Source organism: Drosophila rhopaloa, unplaced genomic scaffold (genome assembly GCF_018152115.1).
Source record: "Drosophila rhopaloa isolate 14029-0021.01 unplaced genomic scaffold, ASM1815211v1 contig_2, whole genome shotgun sequence".
NCBI classification, from domain to species: domain Eukaryota; kingdom Metazoa; phylum Arthropoda; class Insecta; order Diptera; family Drosophilidae; genus Drosophila; species Drosophila rhopaloa.
In genome coordinates, this window is record NW_025335083.1 from 2,112,775 (window position 1) to 2,135,416 (window position 22,642).

Consider the following 22,642-nt stretch of genomic DNA (forward strand, 5'->3'; position numbering starts at 1 on the left):
TTCTATTATTTTTTTTATTTTTCCTGAAAAGTATAATTAAAACTACGTTTACGAATTGTTCTTTAAATAAATGAGAGCATACAACTCAAAATTATAAATTTTTTTCAAGTGTTTTCTCTCTGTAAACCTCGCGATCTGAAGAGAGTAAAAAGAGCGATGAGAGCTTTTCTTGAAGTCGTCGGCTGCTGCGGTACGTCGGCGTCAACGTTGATTTAGTTCGCCGGGAGACTTCGTCGAGATCACTTCGATCGCTTCGTTACGATCCAATCCAGATTCAAGTTAGATCCTTTGAAACCCAAATAGGTCTCAGTTTAATGAATCGGGAACCCAGTTCCGGAAAGTGCCAAAAGTGAAAAAAAATTCGGTGGAAAATTTGTGTTAAAAGGTGATCATTTAGAAATTTTTGTTCGACAAAAATATTAATTGCAAATCGTTCGGACAGCTAAATTAATTTGCATAAGTATTACAGCGCGTACGAAATTGATTAATTCGGCAAAAGCAATTTAATTTCACAATTGGCTGCAAACAGCTTCGCGGAACTTTAAAATTATTTTCTGCAACTGGTGAACATAAATATTACAATTAACAAATTTGTTAATTGAAACAAATTCTTCTTTGAAAATAATTGAAATGCCAATAATAATTATTAAAAAAAATATTATAACAGCTGCTCGAACAGAATTTTATTTATTGTTGGCAAGCAGACTGAAAACTAATTTATAGTAAATAAAAAAACTTTTGAGTAAAAAGTTGTTGCAGGCTTTTCATTCGACAATTTGCCAATTTTGTGCAGCTGTGCGTTGGCGTGTGCCAAAAGTAAAACATTACGCTGCCAAAAATATTTAACAACTTGTTAGAACTAAAATAGTTGGCACATTTAAGATAATTAAATTAAATTACGGGTGCCAAACTCACAGCATAAAAAATAAAATTTTAATATACAAACTAAAGAAAAAGCAAAAAAGGCCCTTTAAACAAATTCAAATAGAAAATAAAAAAACATTCTCTTTAAAAAAAAAAACTGACAAATAGTGAATTTAAGATTGAAAAACCATTCCCAGGAAATCTAATTGGTTTCCATTTTATTTATTTTCAGAAAAGTGACGAATGAAAATTCAGTTAAAATAATCTTATCGCGTTCAGTATTCTAATCACACAAAGTGTAAACTAAAGAAAAATTATTTTATCTGCTGGAAAAACAATTTTAAAATGAATCTCCTAATTGTGTTGGCGATAATCGCCATCTCCTTCAAGGAGACGACAAATGCATATGCCAGTTTTCCGTTTCGCATAAATAATATTGATCTTGACGTGGGGAATTCGACCTTGCCCAGGACCACATCTCATCCGAACTCGTATCGTCCTCTCCTCCGATTCTCCCTCCCCCCGAGCGAATCATACCAGTTGGACAAGGAGCACCACGAGTACAAGGAGGAAGACACAGACTGGGAGGATTTTCACAAGCGCGTGCCACGTGATCACACTCGTAGTTCCAATGCCCCCAGGCTGGGTGACGATAATCACCTGCAATTCACAGATGCCGACGATGGGGTGAGTGTTTCATCTTTAATCTGGGGACCCACACGAAGGCAAACACTTCGCGGAACCCATAAAAATGTAGTCCTGTTGACTCGCTCCATTCCATTTCTTCTTCACGGCTCTTTGGAGCTGATTAAATATTTGTGCGTTGGTTATTTGTATACTGGCACTACAATAAAGATGAAATAGTAGGAAAAATCTAATTGAAGTTTGCTTTACAAAATGGGTACAAAATGATATAAATGATTTAAGATAAAAAGTCATAGAAATTATTGACTAAAATATCACATTTGTTCAGTTTTTGAAAATACATTTATTCATATTGGGTACGCAATTTTGTGTACACTATAATTTTCTAAAATATATATACCACAAGAATATAAACATATTCTAAACCTTTTTATTTTAGATGATTTTCTCAAAAAAATGTATTATAAATGTTTATATCAAATATTCTTGCAAATAGAAAAACGCTGCTCAAGATTAAATTTTAATTTTGGGAAATAACAAAAACTCAAATTTTTATTACTCAATTTACTCAATTTACTTAATACCATAAGAATATAAAAATATTCTAAACCTTTTTTTTATTTTAGATGATTTTCTCTCAAAAATGTATAGTAAATGTTCTTATCAATATTCTTGGGAATAGAATAGCGCTGTTCAAGATTAAATTTTAATTTTGGGAAATAATAAAAACCCATTTTTATTTATTATACCCTTGCAGAGGGTATTATAATTTCAGTCAAAAGTTTGCAACGCAGTGAAGGAGACATTTCCGACCCTATAAAGTATATATATTCTTGATCAGGATCACCTCCTGAGTTGATATAGCCATGTCCGTCTGTCCGTCTGTCCGTCTGTCCGTCCGTCCGTTTCTACGCAAACTAGTCCCTCAGTTTTAAAGCTATCTGCTCGAAACTTTCCCAAAAGTTGTCTTTCTATTGCAGGTAGTATATAAGTCGGAACGAGCCGGATCGGGCGACTATATCATATAGCTGCCATATAACTGAACGATCGGAAAAGCCATAACTTTGGTGTTTTTAAAGATAAGAAGATGGGACTTTCTATGGGTTTTATTTTTGGCCAAACAATCCGACATACCGAATTTCATAAGGATCGGCCGACTATATCTTATAGCTGCCATATAACTGATTGATCGGAAGTGCCATAACTTTGGTGTTTGTAAAGTTAAGAAGTTGGGATTTTCTATGGGTTTTATTTTTGGCCAATCAATCCGACATACCAAATTTCATAAGGATCGGCCGACTATATCTTATAGCTGCCATATAACTGAACGATTGGAAATGCCATAACTTTGATGTTTTTAAAGTTAGGAAGTTGGGATTTTTTATGAGTATTAAGAATGCATCATATAAATAATATTGGAGAATATAATTTACAGAGTATTCTGCAAGGGTATATCAACTTCGGCTCCGCCCGAAGTTAGCTTTCCTTTCTTGTTTAACAACTGAATTCGCTTTAATTATGATAAATGTTATTACCACTTAAAATTCGGTTTCATTTTATTAAATATTCTTATCAATTATTCTTGCGAATAGGACCGAGCTGTCAGAGATTAAATTAATAATTTGTGAAATTTATGTCATATTTGATTATTTCTGAAAGGGAATCTTTAATTTCGGTTTTAATAGTGTTCAAAGAAAATTCATTGTAAAAATGTATAATAAATGTTCTTATCAAATATTCTTGCGAATAGAATAGCGCTGTTCAACATTAAATTTTAATTTTGGGAAATAATAAAAAACCCAATTTTTAATTTAACAACTTAATTTGCTTTAATTATAATAAATATTATTACCACTTAAAATTCAATTCCATTTTATTATTATCAATTATTCTTGCGAATAGGACCGAGCTGTCAGAGATTAAATTAATAATTTCAAAAATTTATGTCATATTTGATTATTTCTGAAAGCGAATCTGTATTTTCGGTTTTAATAGTGTTCAAAGAAAATACATTAAAAGGAATATAAATTTTGGACAATTTACATTTGCATTTATTGTTTTTCGGCATGTGCGAGTCATTAAAATGTACGGGAATCTTTACTTTATATAAAGTAAAAAGTGTAATCTTTTAAAAATAAAAATTGTAATATCCGTGGTTAAATAATACTTTAGGTACAATCTCAAAAAATATGCAATTTTCGTGCTGAAAATAATGTATTTCATTTACTTGGACTAGGCCAGAGTTATTTTGTTTTGATTCCCCAATGTCTCTTCTGTAGCTGCAGTTGCTTGTTGCGCATTAGACTCGAAATGGTAATCAGAATCGGATCGGAATGAGATGGCTCACCTTGAACCCCGGGGCGTAAGTGAATCGGAGACGGGTGACTAACCCTGAGACTAGAAATCGCCACGATCTCCTAGCCACTCACCGATTGCAAGCCGAAGATCGGAAAGCCCACCCAAATGGCTGGGGATCGGAAAGAAGGAGTTACACAACTGCGGCAATTATGAAACGTGTTGTGGCAGGTAGGAGCCGGCAATTTGGTTAACAAGCCAATTTGGCGGTGCGCAAACGGGAGTCGGGCTTAAAGCCCAGATCCAGAAGAGAGATCCCGATCCCTGACCAACGATCGCTTTCAGTTTCACTTTCCGGCCTGTAATTGTGCCGCTCCGTTTAACTTCGGCGAAAAGGGGGATCTGCAGAAGAACCTGTCGCTGCTGTTGTTTTATTATCTCTGCTCGATGAACGACAGCTGGCCTACCATCACAAAAAGGCGAAAAAGTGGACGGGTCGTTAAAGGGATCTCAAAGAGATGACTTTCCGTTACGGTGGTTAATTGGCCTAATTGACTTGACAACTTGTAACTGTTGCCGCCCTTAAGAGGAAATCAATGGTACTCCAATAAGGGGGTTTTTCCGATGAGTAATTTAACTGATTTACATTGATTACTCATAATTGAGAAGGAACCTCGGATCTAAGAATCAATGAGTCAGCCCTAAAATTTATGTTTGACCTATAAAAGCTGTCACTTTAATGAAAAATCTTAAATGACAAGTTGATTGGTCTGCCTGCTGAGATGAAGACTTTTTTGTATTTAAACATAAGAGACTTTTTTCATTAGTAAACTTCTCTCTTAGTACTAAAAATATTCGTGGCTTAGGTCACTGTTTTTAAATAAAAAATGGTTTGGAAATGCCCGAATGTCCGCTCGAGTATAAATTACCACCCATACGTTCATTTGTATGTGCACAATTATACTAATTTAGCGCTGGAATTCCCCGAAACTGGCGACAGTCATTCTCGACCCGATTCAGCGATACAATTGCTTATCAATTCAAACAGCTACTGATTTTTTTCCGTCTCACAGTCTGTTTGCACCTTATCTCTTTCACTGGCAACTGTGTGATTCAATGCCATAGGTGGTGTTTTAATAAACTTTTACGGCATGTTGGGGGGAGGGGGGTACAAAGAGGGGGGAGTGGGAGTGGGTGGCTGATGCACTCAGGCGGCATAAAAAGCTTATGGTTTGTGGCCATGATTTCAGCTCCCTCATTTTCCATCTTTTTGACCGCTCAAAAGAGGAATTTAATATCTGCTCGTTTAATATCTGATGCTGAATTCACTACAGTCTGCTTTCCCCGCCCCCACGCAAATTTTCCACCCAACCATCGCCTTGGGAAAACGCTGCACTGGCTTCTCTTCTGAACTCCTCGCATACCATTCCATTTCACTCTGTTTACCTTTACCTTTGCCAGCTTATTTGCCATCACATTCCGTGCGCATAACTGCACTGAGATTATGAACAGGGAAAGGGTAACATATGTATGTTCATGTATATTATTATTTATTGGGTAATATTTTTTAAAAGAATTGTTCTTAAGAAACACCCACCCTTATTAAAAAAAAAAGTATTGAAATGAAAATAGCCGAGATCTACTCAGATATAGAAGCAAAACAAGCGCGAGGTCAATAAAAAGTAAATTTGCATATGTGCGATTAATATAACTTGATCTGGTCGTTAGCATCGCGTCCCATGTTTGTATAATCGCAATAGTTGAATGACTAGAAAACCCCTTTTATCTTCAAAGAGATTAGAATATAAGGCGGTTAAGTTCGGAAAATAAATAGTTGATGAAGATTCCCTAGAAAAGAAAGGAGAAGCGAGGGCGCACCATTAAAAACCACACGAGGCTTTGGTCGCCATTAGCACTTGAACTCAATGAGATAAGACGTTGAGACTTTAATAACTATTTCATTCGTGACTTTAACTTATGAAACACAGATCAAGAAACGTTATCTTTTTTTAAATACATAAAATACAAAAACCCGAACTATTTAACATTTTTTTGTTGAAGGCAGTTAGTGTGACTCACATGAATGTTAGACTGGATATCCAGTCGAGATTTACATTTGACTTTACTTTGTAAAACACATTGTTAATAATTATTCGCTTTATAAACAATGCACTTCGCAACTAAAGCCATTTCACTTTCGTTCCGTCGGCGAATAAAGGAATAAACACAAAGTTCTCCGCGCTCTATAAATCGTTATTCCCCATTAAATATATGTTGACCCCGTCTATTGCCACACAGAGTTGAATGATGAAATCTGTTGCCACGCACCCAAATGCATTTGGGGATAGTGTAAATGTCGGCGGGATTTCTGATTTATTGGCAATCTTAATGTAGCGAGTTTTCCAAAAGAAAAAATAAAGCTAATGACGGGCAAATCGGCTTATGACATAATAGCAACAGTTTTCGGGCGGTCTACGTAGTACACATATGCCAACGATCTGCTCATGATTTATAGTCAACCGACATCAGTATATAATGCGGAAGCTCTGAATATATATGACAAATCTATAAAGTTTTATATTATGAATTTCTAGGCGGCGAGACACAGGCTAATGAACGTGGAAAATTCAAAGACAAAATTGTCGCGTGTGGAAAGTGTAGAGAAACTTGTCGCCAGACCAATAAATTAAACGCAAAAAGTTCACGCTTTTCGGCTGCTGGCCATAATTAACTGGCCCCGACTGTGCGGACTGGCTGATTGATCGCTGGCGACTTGTTCGCCATTAAACGGGCCATGCGCCAAGAGTCACGCAATTAAGACCCACCAAGAAATATAAATCATGGCCAAGACGAGACTTTAATACACTCAACGCAAACATAAATCATATGCATTTCTTTGTTCTAAATTTAGTGGCCATTTCTCCCTTTCTCTAAAGGTTCCACGGAATCAAGCGAACTAAGGTGGAGATGAAAGGCGTTGTAATTAATCAATTACTTGTTGTGAAAGTATTTTATATTCGTGATATTAAAGGGCTTTAAGTACTAAATTAGTTGTACTAATTATTTTTCTTTTACACAGAGGATATGCTCAGGCTTAGGCGCAGTTTCATAAATCTTTAAATTAAAAACCAATTCTCGTCGTTAATTTTACTCTCGCTGTAAAGTCAATAGTTCCTCTGCGTCAGTCAGGGTATCGCATTTGATAGATTTAAACAAATTGCAGATTGAAAAGTCAATCTAGAGCAAGCCAGACAAGTCGGGAGATCGGTGGATCGGAGGATCGGTGGAGCAGCAACGTTTCAATCTCTTGGGCAATCTAGCGGCAATCTCTCGGTGCGTGTGGGCGTTGCAATTAGAAGAGTCAGACAACCCCGACACTCGCAGCCCCTCCCGAGGCTCGATCGCTCCCCTTTTTCCCAGACATGTTCTTCGATTCGATGTCTCGACTGGCAATCAGTGCCTCGATCGATCCCTCCGTCGATGATGATGATGCATCAGTTCACGTTTCCGGCATTTGCCGCGCTGTGCCATCAGCAACTTGCAACATGTTGCAGCGAGTTTTGATGTGTATGGGCGATTTAATTGGGGGGCGCCTCTGTGACTCGGTGACTCTCTTTCTGGGAATCATCCACACAATAAAATGGTTCTATATAAGGCTATAAAACATAAAATAAATTAGTTAAAATAATATTTTTGAGTAACGGATTAATAGGGCTCTGTATGGGTTTAGGTTCACAGCCCTGAATGGCAGAATGTCGCAGTCTGTGGCAGTCTGTTCTCTGACCAAAAACAGCACCTCTGTCATTGACATTGGACGGATATTTCAGCCACTTATGGCCCCAAAGGCGGCGTCTTTGCTTTCAGATTTCTGCTTTCAGCCTTGATGCTTTCCTTTTTGCTGTTTTCGTTTTCGCAGTCGGCCGAAAGCAAACAAATATAAAATTGTCATAATAAACGGGCCAGCCGTCGCGGCAGATTTCGCGGCTACATTCGCTCGTTAAAAATTAAAAAGCATTTTATACAGCTAGTCCTTTTTTTGATATTTTTGTTTCTTTGAAAAACTTGCCCCGCTCAAAAGTATAAAATTGTATGGCCTTTAAATGCGAGTATTTTCAATTAAGATGCGGAAAGCAAAGACAAACCAAGTAAATATGCAAAGTGTTGCCGATTTTAATTACTTTAGTTAATGGTTTAATTGGGAAGAGGGAGGGCGGTGAGTGACCGCCTAATTGCTACTTTTATGTCCAAAACTGTAAAGTGCAAAATATAATTACGAATAGGAAAGTGAAACACCCTTGAGATATTAAGCATACGCCATAGGGTCCATCCATTGCTCTCCATTCTCTTGGCTGTGCGTGTTCTGGGGCATGTTTATAGTTCTCAAAAAAATAAGAAAATCGGGAGGACTTTTGCCCAAACGCTCCTCGTTGCACTTTTTCATATTTTTTCCCATTTAGCCTGCTTAGCTTTTAGCCAAATTGCAATTGCCACATTTGCATTTCGTGGCATTGCATTCAACACAAATTAAGAAAACAACAGAAAGGCCTTTAAAACAGGCGAACTACTCTCCGAACTGGGAATGCCCTGCAGAAAAAACATTTTATTAAATTATTGTTTTGATTTTAATATCTAATAAATTAATTGTATTTTTTCTTTATATTGAAAGGAATGCAGTATAATCATTTAAGACTAGACCAAAATTAAACCTTTGCTTACACATCATAAAAAAGTTCTCAATAACTAAATTTCTTAAAAATAATAAGTTTCATGTTTATTAATAAATATTAATATTTTGTACATAAATTTAAAATATTCCGACATTTGATTTCACAAGTTGTTTTAATTAAATAAAGTGAAATAAAAAATTGTACCGCCATTAGATACAAAATACAGGATCTAATTAGAGGGTTACACTTTTGAAAAACTAAGCAATGAATAATTGATTAAATATATTATAACATGTAATATACTTTAAAGATCTATCAGAAATACAATTTTGCACTGCAGTCAAATGATTTCTCTTCATTGACTTAGTTGCTTATCACGAATTTCGTCATACCCCTTTGAGTGAAAATTTTAATTTAGCTAAAGCGATTCATTGTGAATCTACTTGCACATTTGTAGCTGTGGATTCCAAAGGGGAATTCGGGGTGATTTGAAGATGGTGAGAGGGGAGAGGGGAGAGGGGCAAGGGGCAATGGAGGCAGTGCACATTTAGTTGGCCCTGTTTGTTATACTCTCTTTGGCATGAACAAATATTGGATTGTACTATACGAAGCTGTGTCTCGCCCCGCACCACCCCGCAACCTCTGGCCACTGCCACCCCCGCCCCTTGTTTATTTGCACAGTTGTCGGCGAATTTGTTGGCCTGACTTTTCGCGCCGTCTGTGCCACTGTTGATGATGCTCCTCCTGTTTCTTTCTTCTATCTTTCGCCCAGTCACGCATTTTACAACGTGGAAAGAGGGCGGGGAAAGCAGGGGGTTTTAATCTTGACCACGGTCCTGAATCTTGCTACCAGAAAATGTAGTTCAGTATCAATCATAAACACCTCATAACGATAGATATTTTTATTAAAAATTTAAAATATATAACTATTTGGTGCAATGCATACTCATATTCGTTACAAAACAAATGTAAGCAGAACACCAAATCTGCAAAAGGACTTGCATCTCCGAAATGAAGTAAAAGTACTAGAACTATAGAAGCTATTGCGACATTACAAGGCTTACATGCCGTTTACTTAAAATATAAGAGTTAGGATAGTGAGTTCCATAATGTCTGTCATACTGGCCAATGGTTTGATTCATTTTATAACACAGTGTAAAAGGTATCAACATTAAAGATTCACAGTCGTTTTTTTATGTGTTCACTGATTATGATAACAAACCGGATGATCGGATGACTATATCCGGTTTGTTATCATAATCAGTGAACACATAAAAAAACGACTGTGAATGTTTAATGTTGATACCTTCGGATCGGATGACTATATTATATTATTATATTATATAGCTGAATAGCATAGTAAAGATCGGGTAAAATTTCGTTCTCGTGTTAGGTTTTGTAAATATAGAATAATGCATTATTAAATATATTTAAAGCTCAATTTGGTATATCTACTACGGTTATTCATGTTTAAGCAACAAAATCACATTGCACGTCACATGTAGTAAAGTCGCTCTAAATTAAAATTATCAAACTGCAATGCCAAGATCCTAAAGTAATCGCGAAAAATAAACTAAAACTAATTGTAGGTATTCTTAAACTAGTTTTAAATTTCTTTAGCTGTTTTCTACATGCAGGGTAATTTAATTTCTTATTTGAGGGTAATGCGAGCAAAGTTTCCCCTTATTTTTGTAAACCTCAAATCTGCATTCAGATGGTAAATATGTTTTCAAAAAGTTTTACTAATTAGTTTATTACTAAAAAAAACTATATTAAATGGTAGTTTGCAATATATATTTAGATTTAGAGTGTAAGGGACGGGGAATCATAACACGAGGTACTGGGTTCGCCATTAGCATTTGGCTCATAACTCTTTTGATTGCGAATAAGCCCACGACAGGCTCTTTATTATTGTTGTCGCTGCTGTTGTTGTTACCCTTTGCTCGTAAAATACCAAACACAAGTCACACCCACGCCAGGAATCCCAATTGGGGCTAAAAAAAAAGGTGTGGAAAAAAACAAGAGTGAAAAATAATAAAGAAACTTCTCCTCCGGCCAAAGCATCCTTCAAACGCTCGAAACAGAACAAGAGGCAAATGCAAATGAGTTTTTTTTTATTATTTTGAGAGAGGGCCTACAAAAAAACCAACTGTTTTCGAATACTGTCAACCTGGCAGACATTTAATGGCTCTTTTTGTGTTCATTCCTGTGCCCCTATCCCAACTTCAGGTTTACAGTGAGAAAATAGAAGACCTATTCTACAAAACATATTGGAATGAAGTGTTAAAAGATTTTTAAGGGGTTTTGGAAACCCCAGAAATTAATAATTTATGGCATTAAAAACAAAATTGACTTGTTTTGGCATTTATTCATATATGGATATAAGTTACGGAACAATTTTCATGGGAGTTTAAGCGAATGTGCTCGTGTTTAGAAGGACGTTTTCCTCCGTGCAACCATAGCTCCGGTTCCCGCTTCTGGGTCTGCCACTGCAGATTGATGGTAATTCGAGGGGGGCGCCGCGGGGAGTCGGGTGTCGGGGAAGTCACCAACTGCCAACCTGGATGAAATGGCCGTGTCATGGCTGAGCATGCGTAATGAAGCTTAAGTAGAAATGGTTATACGAGAATAGAGCCGCGGTATTGCCTCCAATGTTCTACCGAGAGGTGAGAAAGGGGGGTGAAAAGGAAACAGGGCGGAGAGATTTCAGATCGGATTTGGATGACCTCGATTCACCTAGGCAAAACGATATTTGTAATCAAGTCAAACTAAATTAATGAAATGGAATTAGGATGACTCAATAAAACAAAATACTAATTGAATGAAAACAATGTGTTTAAATACAGAAGTTTCTACATTTATTAGGTTTATTACAGTGATAAAGGTAGTATTATATTAATAGATAAAATAATAACTCATTCGACTAAATTATAAAAAAGACTTCCGGCCATAGTTTTAAAATTAATAACTTTAAGTAAGCAAACTGAAAAAATAAAGCCAAAACACAAAGATATCAAAAATAAATCAATAATTTAATTTAAACAAAATTAAAAATTATAAGGGGCTTTTAGAAAATATTAAGTTCTTAAAATTCATCCTTGCATTTAGAGGATTTATTTAACCCCCGTAAAACACAGGTGAATTATTAGCTGCCTTTTCATGCGGGTCATGACTTACCATAACCTTTAGTTTATATTTGCTCACTACCCATCAACGCACCATGGTATAAAAGTCAATAACTTTTGCATCAATTACACAAACAACAAAACAAGAATGTTTGCTTAACCAATGTATTGTAATATTTGTGATCAAGCTCACCTTCATGCACTTTCTTACAATTCTGACCTTAAATAAGCGCAATTGATGCGGGGTCTTAATTGTTTTATTTCCTTATAATAAGATAAATAAACATATATTATTAGTTTCCTCATTCATTTGGGAAATTAGGAAATTACAAAATATATTTTTGTTATCTTGTAGTAAGGAAATCACAGAATTAAAACCGCATTTAAATACTTATCACAATGAAATGGCATTTGAGCTAGCATTTTCCAATATTTACCCATGGTCCAACGCCCTATTTTTCTGCCCCAGCCCGTCTCCCATTTCGCTGGCCATTTCACTCAACGCTTTGGCGACTCCGCTGGGAAAGCGAATGGAGTTGTATCCTGGCTGCTTTATCCTTTCTGCTCCTGCTGGTGTCATTTTTCTTACATGCACACTTCATTTATTACACCCAGCAGGCAGCCACTCCCGCTTTTCCGATTTACCGCCCCTGCTTGTCGCATTATGTATCACTTATATGCATGTCGTTAGTTTTCATGACATTCGGGCGCCTTTTTGGGTTGGGAAAACGTGGGAAAAGCGAGTGCATCCCTTTGTTGGAAATCAATATGTGTGTGTGGCAATGCAAATTGTAAAAGTTTTCCCCACATCCGCTGCTGTTGCTCTTTGAGCTGTAAGTGATAGCTTTTCAGGTGCTCTCAGGTGTGGCACGCAGTTTTCCCTTTGCACCTGCACTTGTTTTTTCGCTTGCTGTGGCTCTTGTGCGAGGCGTGTTTAAAATCTGTTAAATAAATCAAATTGCTGCGTGAGCACAACATGAGAGCATAAATCAAAATGCACAAATTAAATTTAATTTTTATTCGTTCTCTGTATAAAAAATAAAAGGGGGGTAAAACATAAAAAAGGACGAATATCTATGCAAATTCTGATATAACATATCAGGGTAATTTGGAAGTAACTTTGACTTTCGTTATTATGTAAACTTATTTGTCTAGTAATTAAAAGTAATTAATTAAACATAAGAGCATAATGGGTTTGGTAAACTATTGTTGTTCTTTTTTCTTTTATAAACATGTTTTACTTGTTCTTAATGAAAATTCGTACTGCACAATAATTCACAATAATAATTTTCAATAAATTTTAAAGCTTCAAAAATGTTAACAGATAACTTTAATTGACTTCAATATGTAAAAATAAAATGAGACCTTTTCTTGAACTGTTCATAAAATTAAATCCCAATAGAATTGAATACAAGCATTTTCCTTTTATATAATTCTTGATTGCACAATCCAATTTATTAGCTGCTCTCTTTTGTTTGCAGAACTGTGTTTTCGCCTTAATAAAAATGGCAAAACATTGTAAATACTTTATGGTTGAACAAATATATCGAAAAGGGGAGAAGGGCCGGACATTATGCAAAAATAATGAAAGACACAAAAAATTCGGGCTGTGAATGGGAAACAGAGTTACGTGGTCGCCATGTAACTTAAAAAATAAATAGCAGACGAATAACAGCTATAAACTGAGAGCTTGTTCACATATTAAAAAATAATCTGAAATGTTTGCATTGCCTTATTTATTACCATTGCTCTAATATTCTCCATTTTCTCCCCCGTTTTTTTCATGAACTCATCAGAACAGTCAATCGCATCAGATGGGCAGTTATGCGGAGGCTAAGCAACCGGGACCTTCGAGAATGTATAATAGTGAGTACTCTACGCTACCAGTTACCCTTTTCAAAGCTTTTCCTGGGCCGGGGTTCATTGGGGCCATTAAAGATGTCTCCCTTCCCCATCAACGCCGCAAATAGATGTCCGAGGCGCCCGCCCATGATCATCACGTTCTGGCCGTAAAAAATGTGCTAAGCAAATGTGCTAAGCGAACTCTATGCGATTCACCATGCGAAAGGGCGAAACAAGCCAAACAAAACGCCATGAAATGGCCTTTGATGTGAAAAGAGAAGGACTAGGCGAACAGTTGGAGTCAAAATAATAGGAGCTAGAAAATAAATAAAGACGGATCTCGTTTTTAAAATATGCAGAAATTAAGAATTGAGAGACAACTCTTATTTCTTTGCTTGTTATGTGAGACCTAATCTAAAAGAAATTCGTTTAAATTTATCACATTTTATAAGGAGTATTTTTTAAAAGAAATGAAAGAGTAAACAAGTCAATTTATGACTTCTTTTTTAGACATTCAAAAATATTCTTTTTGTCATCTCATCATCTTATAAAGTTCACAAAATTTCCAGCAATATTTTTAATTCCGCAAGTGTAGCTGAAGTCCCAGGCAATCCCAGTTGTTTTTCCTGTTATTTATGACAATGGAAATGAAAATGACTGTTTTATCCTTTGGCACGTGACTTTCCCTGTGAATGATGGGAAACCAGGGCACAAATATCAACACAGGATGTGTGAAAATTTAGGCACGATCTCAACTCACGCACTTTAATTTCTGACCGTAGAAAAATAGGAGAAAACGCTGCATTGAGAAGTTGAATAATGACCAAAACCATAATTTTCTATTGCGCTATTTCTTTGTTTCGTTTTTGGTCTCTGTGATGAAAGTGATGTATCTTGACTTTCATTGCAATTAAAAGAAGAGATTCCTTGTTTAACAAACACACACACCCCCTTCTCACAATTTATGTTGTTAGTTTTCCGTTTTTTTTGAGCAGGTAATTCGAGACTTGCAGAGATTTAGCCAATTACTTTATTACAAACTTAGTGCCACTAGGCTTTACAAAGGCACTGTGACAAATAATTAAACAATGACTGAAAGCTCTTTTTATTTTATATTTGTTTTTTCATTTCAAAATATGAACAAAAATATGAATATTTTTAAAGGTATACAGTTATTTGTGTAGTTATTATCTGTAAGTCTTATTTAAATTTTATTGACAAAAAACAATTTAATTTAGTCTTATAAAACTGATTTAAAAGGATCGTAATCCCAAATAAATAAAGTTTTAATATAATTAATATTTATGCAAATAATTATTTATTCTATTAGTCATATTTTCTACCCGAATCTTATATTTAGTAATTAAAGTTGAACTCGATCCTTACATCTATTGCTGAGCTTTGTGATAATTTATGCCCGTGGTAACCTCAGTGTAACGACAATTACGAATCAACCACATCTAGGCCCAGACCCCGACCCCTGACAATGAAATGTGAGCTCGCTCTGTCTCAATGTCTTGTTAAACCCAACCCCCCCGTTTTCTCCGTCTTTTGCATTTGAGTGGAAAATTGCTGTCGCCTAATGGGCGCGAAAAATGTTTTGGGGAAACCGTTAAGAGCGTGTGGACGAAGTCGGTGCAAAAGCCAACGAAAGTGTGTCACTAAGCCTGGGAAATTGTCAATGGAAATGTCTGTAGATGTCGCTGTAAATGCATAATGATGCAACAATTTATTGGGTATGTCCAGTTGCAGTTGTTTCTTTTAAGGTTGTTTGTTTTAGTTAAGCAGCTGAGATTATTGCTGGTGGCAGTGTTCAGTGTCGATTATTCTTGGTGATTTATTTAGTGATGAATAAAAACTTTTAAATTTCACTGAACGCCGGAAATGGGATGAATCTTGAGTATTTGAACTTTAAGTGGAAAAGCATTTCGAATAGCGACTTAAACTTTTTACATATTTTGAAACTTTTTATTGGCCTTACAACTGAAATTACATATGATCCAATTAATTGTTTTACAATAAAACTCTATTGCAAAATTGTATTATATAATAAAACTTTATGTAACTAGATATTTTTATAACAACACTGATTGACAATAGCGTTTAGCTACAGTTTAAAGTAAGGCAGCCCAAATATATTATAAATAACACATCAACATATTTACTATACCTTAAAGTCATTTGTGTTTTTGAACACAAATACCGAACCGGAATTTAACAAGATTTGTCTCCAGTTATGTTACTGTTCATCAACAAAAATAAATCGGTTCCAGGTTTAGTTTATATACTTTAAAAAATTTCTACAAGTTCTGTTCGCAGTCTTATCCTAAATACGCTTTTATCCAATGTGTTATATTTTCAGAGACAAGAGCAGTTTATATAGTTCTATTGATATTGTTGATATTAATTTAATAAAATGATGTAAAACATTTGTCTCAGTCAAAACGACTTGACTTAATTCTCCACGAAGTCCGGAAGATTGGCCTACATTTCCATGGCCAAGTTCAAAGGCAGCCGAGCAGACCTTCCTTAAACCAGGCATCAACAACTTTGCAATCGCCCCCCTTTCTTCTGCACATCCCTTTCCCCATTTCCCACCCCCTGCCCCTTGAAACACCCTGTGTTTTCAGTACTCGTGGATTGTTGAGCTAGAGCCCCTTGAATTATTCATGTGGCTGTTGTGGCTGAAGCAGCTCCTCAAACTCTGAGGCATTCGAATTCCTCCTCCGCCCTTTGGCACTACAGCCTGCAGCTACCTTAAATACACTGAGCGAAAAACGTTATGCTAAGCGATTCCTTTTCTTCATAATATGGCTATTTAAACTTACTCTCTTTAAATTTTAAATAAGATTATTTTTTTCAAAAGATATGCAACTTAAATAAAACAATTATTTGAATATTCTTCAAAAAGACTAAAATAAATTATTTAAGCATTGGGGATTCTAAAAGTTTCAAATTATTTTTTTTTTGGTTACGAACTAGATTCTTACATATTTTTTTTTAAATTGATTATCTCTCAACTGAAAAGAAGCAAAATTTGTGTTTTCAAAAATTAAATGCCATTAGATTCAAATATATTTTGACTGTTACATATTAAAGGTAATATTGAAAATATTTTAAAATTGATATTTATAAGGTTTTTTTGACAGTGTACAAATGCGCACCCGCCCGTTCCCAGTGTGCTTCTTAAGTTGATGATTCAATCATTGAGCATTTATGAAAATTACACATTGAGCCAACAGTTGACTCTCCCTTGGAGATTTGCCGGAAAGTTGTTCTCCCAGTTGGTGAATGAATGGACACCAAGACTAGGATCTGGGATTAGCTTGGTTAACTGCCCATGGGTGGTCTGCGAGCACACTTCCCCCCCTTCGTCGATCCGCTTGGCTGCTGCCACTTTATGACCGCCACACGGACGAGCAAAAATTAATTCCGCATGCAAAGATCGCTTCTGAGCACTTTTTTATAGTCGCGACAAAAGACGATAAATAAAACTCGCCTGCAACGGTAAACGTAAGCCAGCCAAAAGGCCTTAAAGGGGCAATCTCCAGCCGCCGATCAATAAAAAGTCGGATCGCACAAATGATCTTAAGCCGTTGGCATTGCAAAAAGCCAGTGGGCGATCGAAAACGCTACCGAATCGCACTAAGAACGCACGCGAAAAGCACTGGAAACGCAAGGCGGAATTTCCTGCCAGTTTACTGAACCGACCGATCGAAAAGGCGAATGAACAGCGTTTTAGTGGGCTATTAAGTAATGAACCTGGTGACTCGTTATTCCAATGACACACATAAGCGAAAAAATGTGGCTCCTATAGAAGGTTGCATTTACAAATAAAACGTTAAGAGGGATAATTCAAAACAGCAGGATGCATTTGAATATGCTTCACATAATATTATAAAGAATTCCTATCGGATCAAAGCTTAAAGTTTATTTTATTTGGTGTTAGACACGGATAATAAAAATGTTTTAAGCGGGACAGTTTTCTTTATAGTATTAATTTTAATCAAGAATTCGAAGCCTGTTTAACCTTGGAGCTATACAAACAAGATAAAAAAGCTGGAGGCTAAATACCCTTGCAGCTATTACTAAAATAAAATATCTTAAAAAGGGAACATACAACTATGATTGCTACAAGGGGACTTCTGTGCCCTTGTAGCAATCATAGTTGTATGTTCCCTTTTTAAGATATTTTATTTTAGTAATAGCTGCAAGGGTATTTAGCCTCCAGCTTTTTTATCTTGTTTGTATAGCTCCAAGGTTCCCTTTGCTTCACATAAAATTGAAAATGTATTTAAAAAATCGTATAGACTAGAAAGAAGTCTTTTTAAAAAGCTACCACGAATTGCGTTGCAGATTCAATTTTTAGTTATGTAACACTGTTAATAGTATCCGCAAAAATATTTAATAAATTTATAGACATAACAATTTAATAATTTTTAATAATAGACATTAACAAATAACCAATGACAATTTTGACAAATTTAAATCAGTCGCAAAAAAATATTGGGAATATTTTGTAGAAAACCGGCAAAAGATGAACACAAGAAAATAACTTGTACCCATAGTTTCGTAACTATTGTATTTGGATAAGCTATGTTACCTGTTAACAAATTTTAAAATTCCTTTTAACAACACATAACTCGTCACCGTATTTTAAGTCGCATAGAAACCATGGACGTGAAAATGTTTATTATTAATTTATATATTTTTACAAAAATTCAAGCGGTTTTTGTTCAAAAAATCTTAAATCAAAAGTTTTTCAGTTTAAACTTTTTAGTACATTAATGACTCAAGGCCCCAAAAACAAAAAAAAACGGATAAGCCAAGAAACAGGCTTTGAGGTCTTAATACAAAAATGTTCCAAAAATCTTTTAAATTGAATAAATTTTGAATAAAGTAAGGGACTATTTTAGTTCATTTCGAATCATGTTTTAGAAAAGAATGCAAACGAATTTAAACATAGGTGTATATTCTTGTGAACAAATCAAATTTTTAAAAGTTGTCCTAGTTTCCAAATTTGAAAAATAAATCAATATTTATTTTATTCTGTTGTTGCTGATTTTTAGTTCTGCGGCTTTACATATATATAGTAGACTACTTTCGCACACTTTCGATTTGTTACTAAGTATAAGTATATAAGTATTTACATTTTAATTTAGTCAAAATGTTGTTTAATTTTTGTGAGCGAGTACTGACACTTTGACTACTTCCGCAGAGACTGAGCATGCGCGCCTCCTTCGATTGGCCGGAATTCACCAGAGGTTCATGGCAACCGAGGGCGTCTGCCGGGTGCCAAAGCCGGAGGTGGTCTACTTCTCGAGGAACACCAACACGATCTACTCCCCGCGGGCCACGATTCTCCATCGGTGCAGGGATACGTACGGATGCTGTGCGTCGGGATTCACCTGCCAGGCGAAGTCAAACGAAACGGTGGAGCGGGTGTTCATCATCAAGATCGGCTACAATTCCTGGCCTGAAATCAAGACAATGGAAAATCATACGGAGTGCGAATGCGTGAAGGTGGAAATGCGCCGCAAGCGGAGCCCCATCTGCCAATGCCCCAAGCACTTCATCAACTTCAGCCTGCCGGGAACCTATCCGGAGGCGAGGGCGGAGGAGGAGGACCAGGTGACGGATCCGTGGGAGCGAAAGGAGCGAAAGGAGCGGAAGGAGCAGCGCTGCAGATGCGACTGCCACCTAAGCGACAACACGTGCAAGAGCCTGAAGAACGGAGTGGAGGGATTCTCGGTGATGGAGCGACGGTGAGTTTAAATATCATATCGAAGTACAGGGAAAATTCCTTAACTCGAACTTCCCTTAGTCAATTTTTACTAACTCCAACTAAACTGAGTCACAGTAAAATTTAAATTTTAATTAAAGTTGTGAAGCTAAAAATTACTTAATGTTTCATTAAAAAGGTCGATGTCGTTTTAAACAATTTTCCGAGTTGAGCATGAAATAAGTACCCACATATTTTTATAATTTCTAGGGTATTTAAACTTAACTTTTGCTTATGTAAATATTTTTTCTAAAGTAATTTATGTTCAAAAATAAATATGACAAACTCATTTTCATACTCTGACCCATTGGGGGCTTAACATAACAAATCTTTGTTATTTAAATGCATTCAGAGCGGATTAAAAACTCACCCTTTTTCGTCTATTCACTAGTTCTTAAAAATCCTTCAAGTTCACTAATTTAAAACAACATTTCATTTTTTACAGTCGCATACAAAATGGAGAAATCAGTCCGCCCTTCTGCAATTACGGCCCGTATGATGTGAAAAAGGGTCGTTGTCCGGGATTTCAAAATCCGAACTTAAGTCTGCAACAAAAGTTCCAGTCGAGGCGCCAGCATGGCAAGAGTTAAACCAAAATCCCCAATCAAAACAATCAATCCAGAACTGTGCATAAACTAAAAACTAATTATACAATACTACTATTTAAACATACACATGAGCCATTGAACGAAATGAATCTAGGACTGATCCTTCGGTTGACGGAAAGACTATCCTAATGATAGTCAGGTTTACTAAATGCATTTTATGGGAACTTCCATATGCTTAGTCGTTAGTGATACGAGCTATAATATTTAAAGATTAATTTTCCCAATTATGAACCCCATCTGAAATGTATATTTTGGGCTTCTGAAATACAAAATCCATTTAAAATAATAATTCTACAGCTGTAGTCTTCAAATGTAATTTATAGTAATTAATGCTGAGAGTAAGATGCCAGTGAAATCAGCGAAGTTAAAAATCCATAAAATAGAGTCCCAGTTCCGATCAGAAGAAGTATTGTCAAACAACATTCGAGTGTACTTAAGTTAAAGTCGACTAAGTTCATCTAAGCTACTTATGTAATATATTTGTATACAATTAAACGATACTTCTAGTCACAGCAAGCGATTTATTTTTCTGAGCATGATTATCGTTGAAATTAAGCCCCCATAGATAATCAAATAAACATCGATGGAGTAGTATTCGATGTAATTTAGATGTCTGGCGGGATAGTACAAAATGTTAGTGCTTTTATGACGAATGGCGTATTCAATCCAATAGATGGCCAAATCACTGGAGTTCAAAGGTCGATCGCGATATACTTGCGAAGCTTTGGATATAGCTTCAGCATAAATTGAATTAGTAAGTACTGAATTAATGGCTTTGGATAGTTCGAAATGCGTGAGATTGTGAGTGAGCAATGTCAAGCCCCATTTTTTAGACTGCATCCTCTGCAGGTTCGATCTTTGATCGCCCATCAAAGGTAGTCCCAGCAACGGCACTCCATAATAAAGAGCTTCCGAAAGGCTGCCTTTTCCTCCATGGGTGATAAACAATCGCACCCTTCCACTTGCCAACAATTGGCATTGGGGCCACCACTTGGCGATTTTTAAATGAGGATAATCCAAACTGATGGCACTCAAATTTGGTCCATCGTAGGTCCAGTAAATATCATAGTCGGGATACTGGGAAAAGGATTTGGTGAAAGTTTGCAGCAACTTTTGCGGAGTCTTGCGCCAAGTGAATCGAGTTCCCAAACTGAAGATGATGAGCGATCGATTGCTAGCCGATATTTCCAGTGAGGTCTCATTTAGTTTCTGCTCCAAGACTATACCGCCTATATCCACCATATTGGGCAATACTGGAGCTATAGGTCCTTCGCTGATCATGTGATGATTACTTAAGGCCAGGACAACCGATCGACGCATTGTTTCAAAGCTGGGATAACGGGGTTCGGGAAAGTGCGAACTAAAAAGCAAACATTTAACTTGACACATCATACAAATATAAGTAGAACCCCGTTTATCCGAGGTAATGTGGAGAAGGGGTACCGCGGATAATCGAAAATTCGGATAGCACGTATTTTTATCCAAATTTGTCCGCATTTTCCGAACCCATTCAGTAACCCGGATAACGCGGAGGTCCGGATAATCGAAGGCCGGATAGCCGGTGTTCTACTGTACTTACGAAACATACATACCTATAAATCCTTGCCAGCACTCTCCTTGCCAACATTTCTATGAGCTTCTCCCAAATTCCAAAGAGCCAGGCTGAGACTCCACTCCTCTGATGACCATCATACGGTTGGGGGACATACCAACGCTCCTCGGGATTGCCCATGATGCTGTTGACAAACCCAGTTGGCTGTTGGGTGGTGATTATCGCCACTGGACAGTTAAAATGTGCAGCCACTCCCAGCAGATGATCGTTGAAGTGATAGCCCAAAAGTAAGATATCATAGGGAGTATCAGGCGATCTTCTCAAGAACTGCTTCCATTCCGGCAGATCCAGCAAATCTCCCGAACGTTCCAGGCGCCTAAACATCCGTTCCAGACGCATAATAAAGTTAGACGAGGGCCCCTGGGGATCCTCCTCTATCGGCTGCTTCCATGGAACCAAAATGTGAGTCACATTCCCTCGAAGCTCCTGCTCCTCCAATGGCAATGTGGTGACCAGAGTCAAGTGGTGACCCTTCCGTAGAAGCGCTTGACACACCGCCAAATGAACAATCAACTGGGACCGATGCACATTCACAAATAGACCCAAAATATGATGAGATTCCACTAAGGTTGAGTTATGCGCCAGCAGGGAAAAAGCTAAGTAGACGAGCCACAAAAGTGACAAACTGACCGGCGATCGGTTCATGACTGAGGCCGCGATTCAAATGCACATTAACTGTTAATTAGCTGAGTCCCCCGTCCACACCATGAATCAATCAAAATGATAACAGACAATTTGGTTGCTCAACGAAACCAAGTCAAAAGGCATGACGTCATAGGGCTGACGAAATGGAACTTAAAAATATATTTAATGTTTGTAGTTTAGTTTATTATTTATAGGAATGTTTGCTGCTAGAACATACTTACGATGCTCACTCGTAGAAACGCAGAGTAGTTGAATACAGAAGTATTGCTTGAGAACTGATTTTATTAGGCCAAAACGTCGGGCTTATATACACGTTTTCAGAGTCAAGGGGGTCACCATAGCAAATAAGTGGTATAGGGTTGTTAGTTAAAAATACATTTGCATTGCCTTCGTTCTAAAATATACAAAGGTACAGAGTCATCATAATTGTCTCCCACACAAGGAGTTTATACGCTAGGGTTAGTAAAAATAGACTCTTAGAATATATTTGAGTTGATAGCACATTTGAAATTAAAATTAACAGCAATAAAAAGTAGGTTTAAATTATGTGTATACAA

The 22,642-nt window shown here is 36.6% G+C and overlaps 2 protein-coding genes across 2 annotated transcripts; one reads left to right on the forward strand and one right to left on the reverse strand.

Annotated features, from left to right (window-relative positions):
- The first annotated feature begins 229 nt into the window (after positions 1–229).
- LOC108041830 lies at positions 230–20,340 on the forward strand. Its single transcript, XM_044460258.1, has 5 exons — positions 230–385; positions 1,097–1,551; positions 13,393–13,462; positions 18,657–19,203; positions 19,666–20,340. The coding sequence occupies exons 2-5, from the start codon at positions 1,210–1,212 to the stop codon at positions 19,808–19,810; spliced, it is 1,104 nt and encodes a 367-aa protein (XP_044316193.1). The 5' UTR covers positions 230–385; positions 1,097–1,209; the 3' UTR covers positions 19,811–20,340.
- Positions 20,336–22,085, reverse strand: LOC108038681 (UDP-glucuronosyltransferase). Its single transcript, XM_017115510.1, has 2 exons — positions 21,421–22,085; positions 20,336–21,188 (listed from the first exon to the last, which is right to left on the reverse strand). The coding sequence occupies exons 1-2, from the start codon at positions 22,083–22,085 to the stop codon at positions 20,336–20,338; spliced, it is 1,518 nt and encodes a 505-aa protein (XP_016970999.1).
- Between the last annotated feature and the right edge of the window lie 557 nt (positions 22,086–22,642).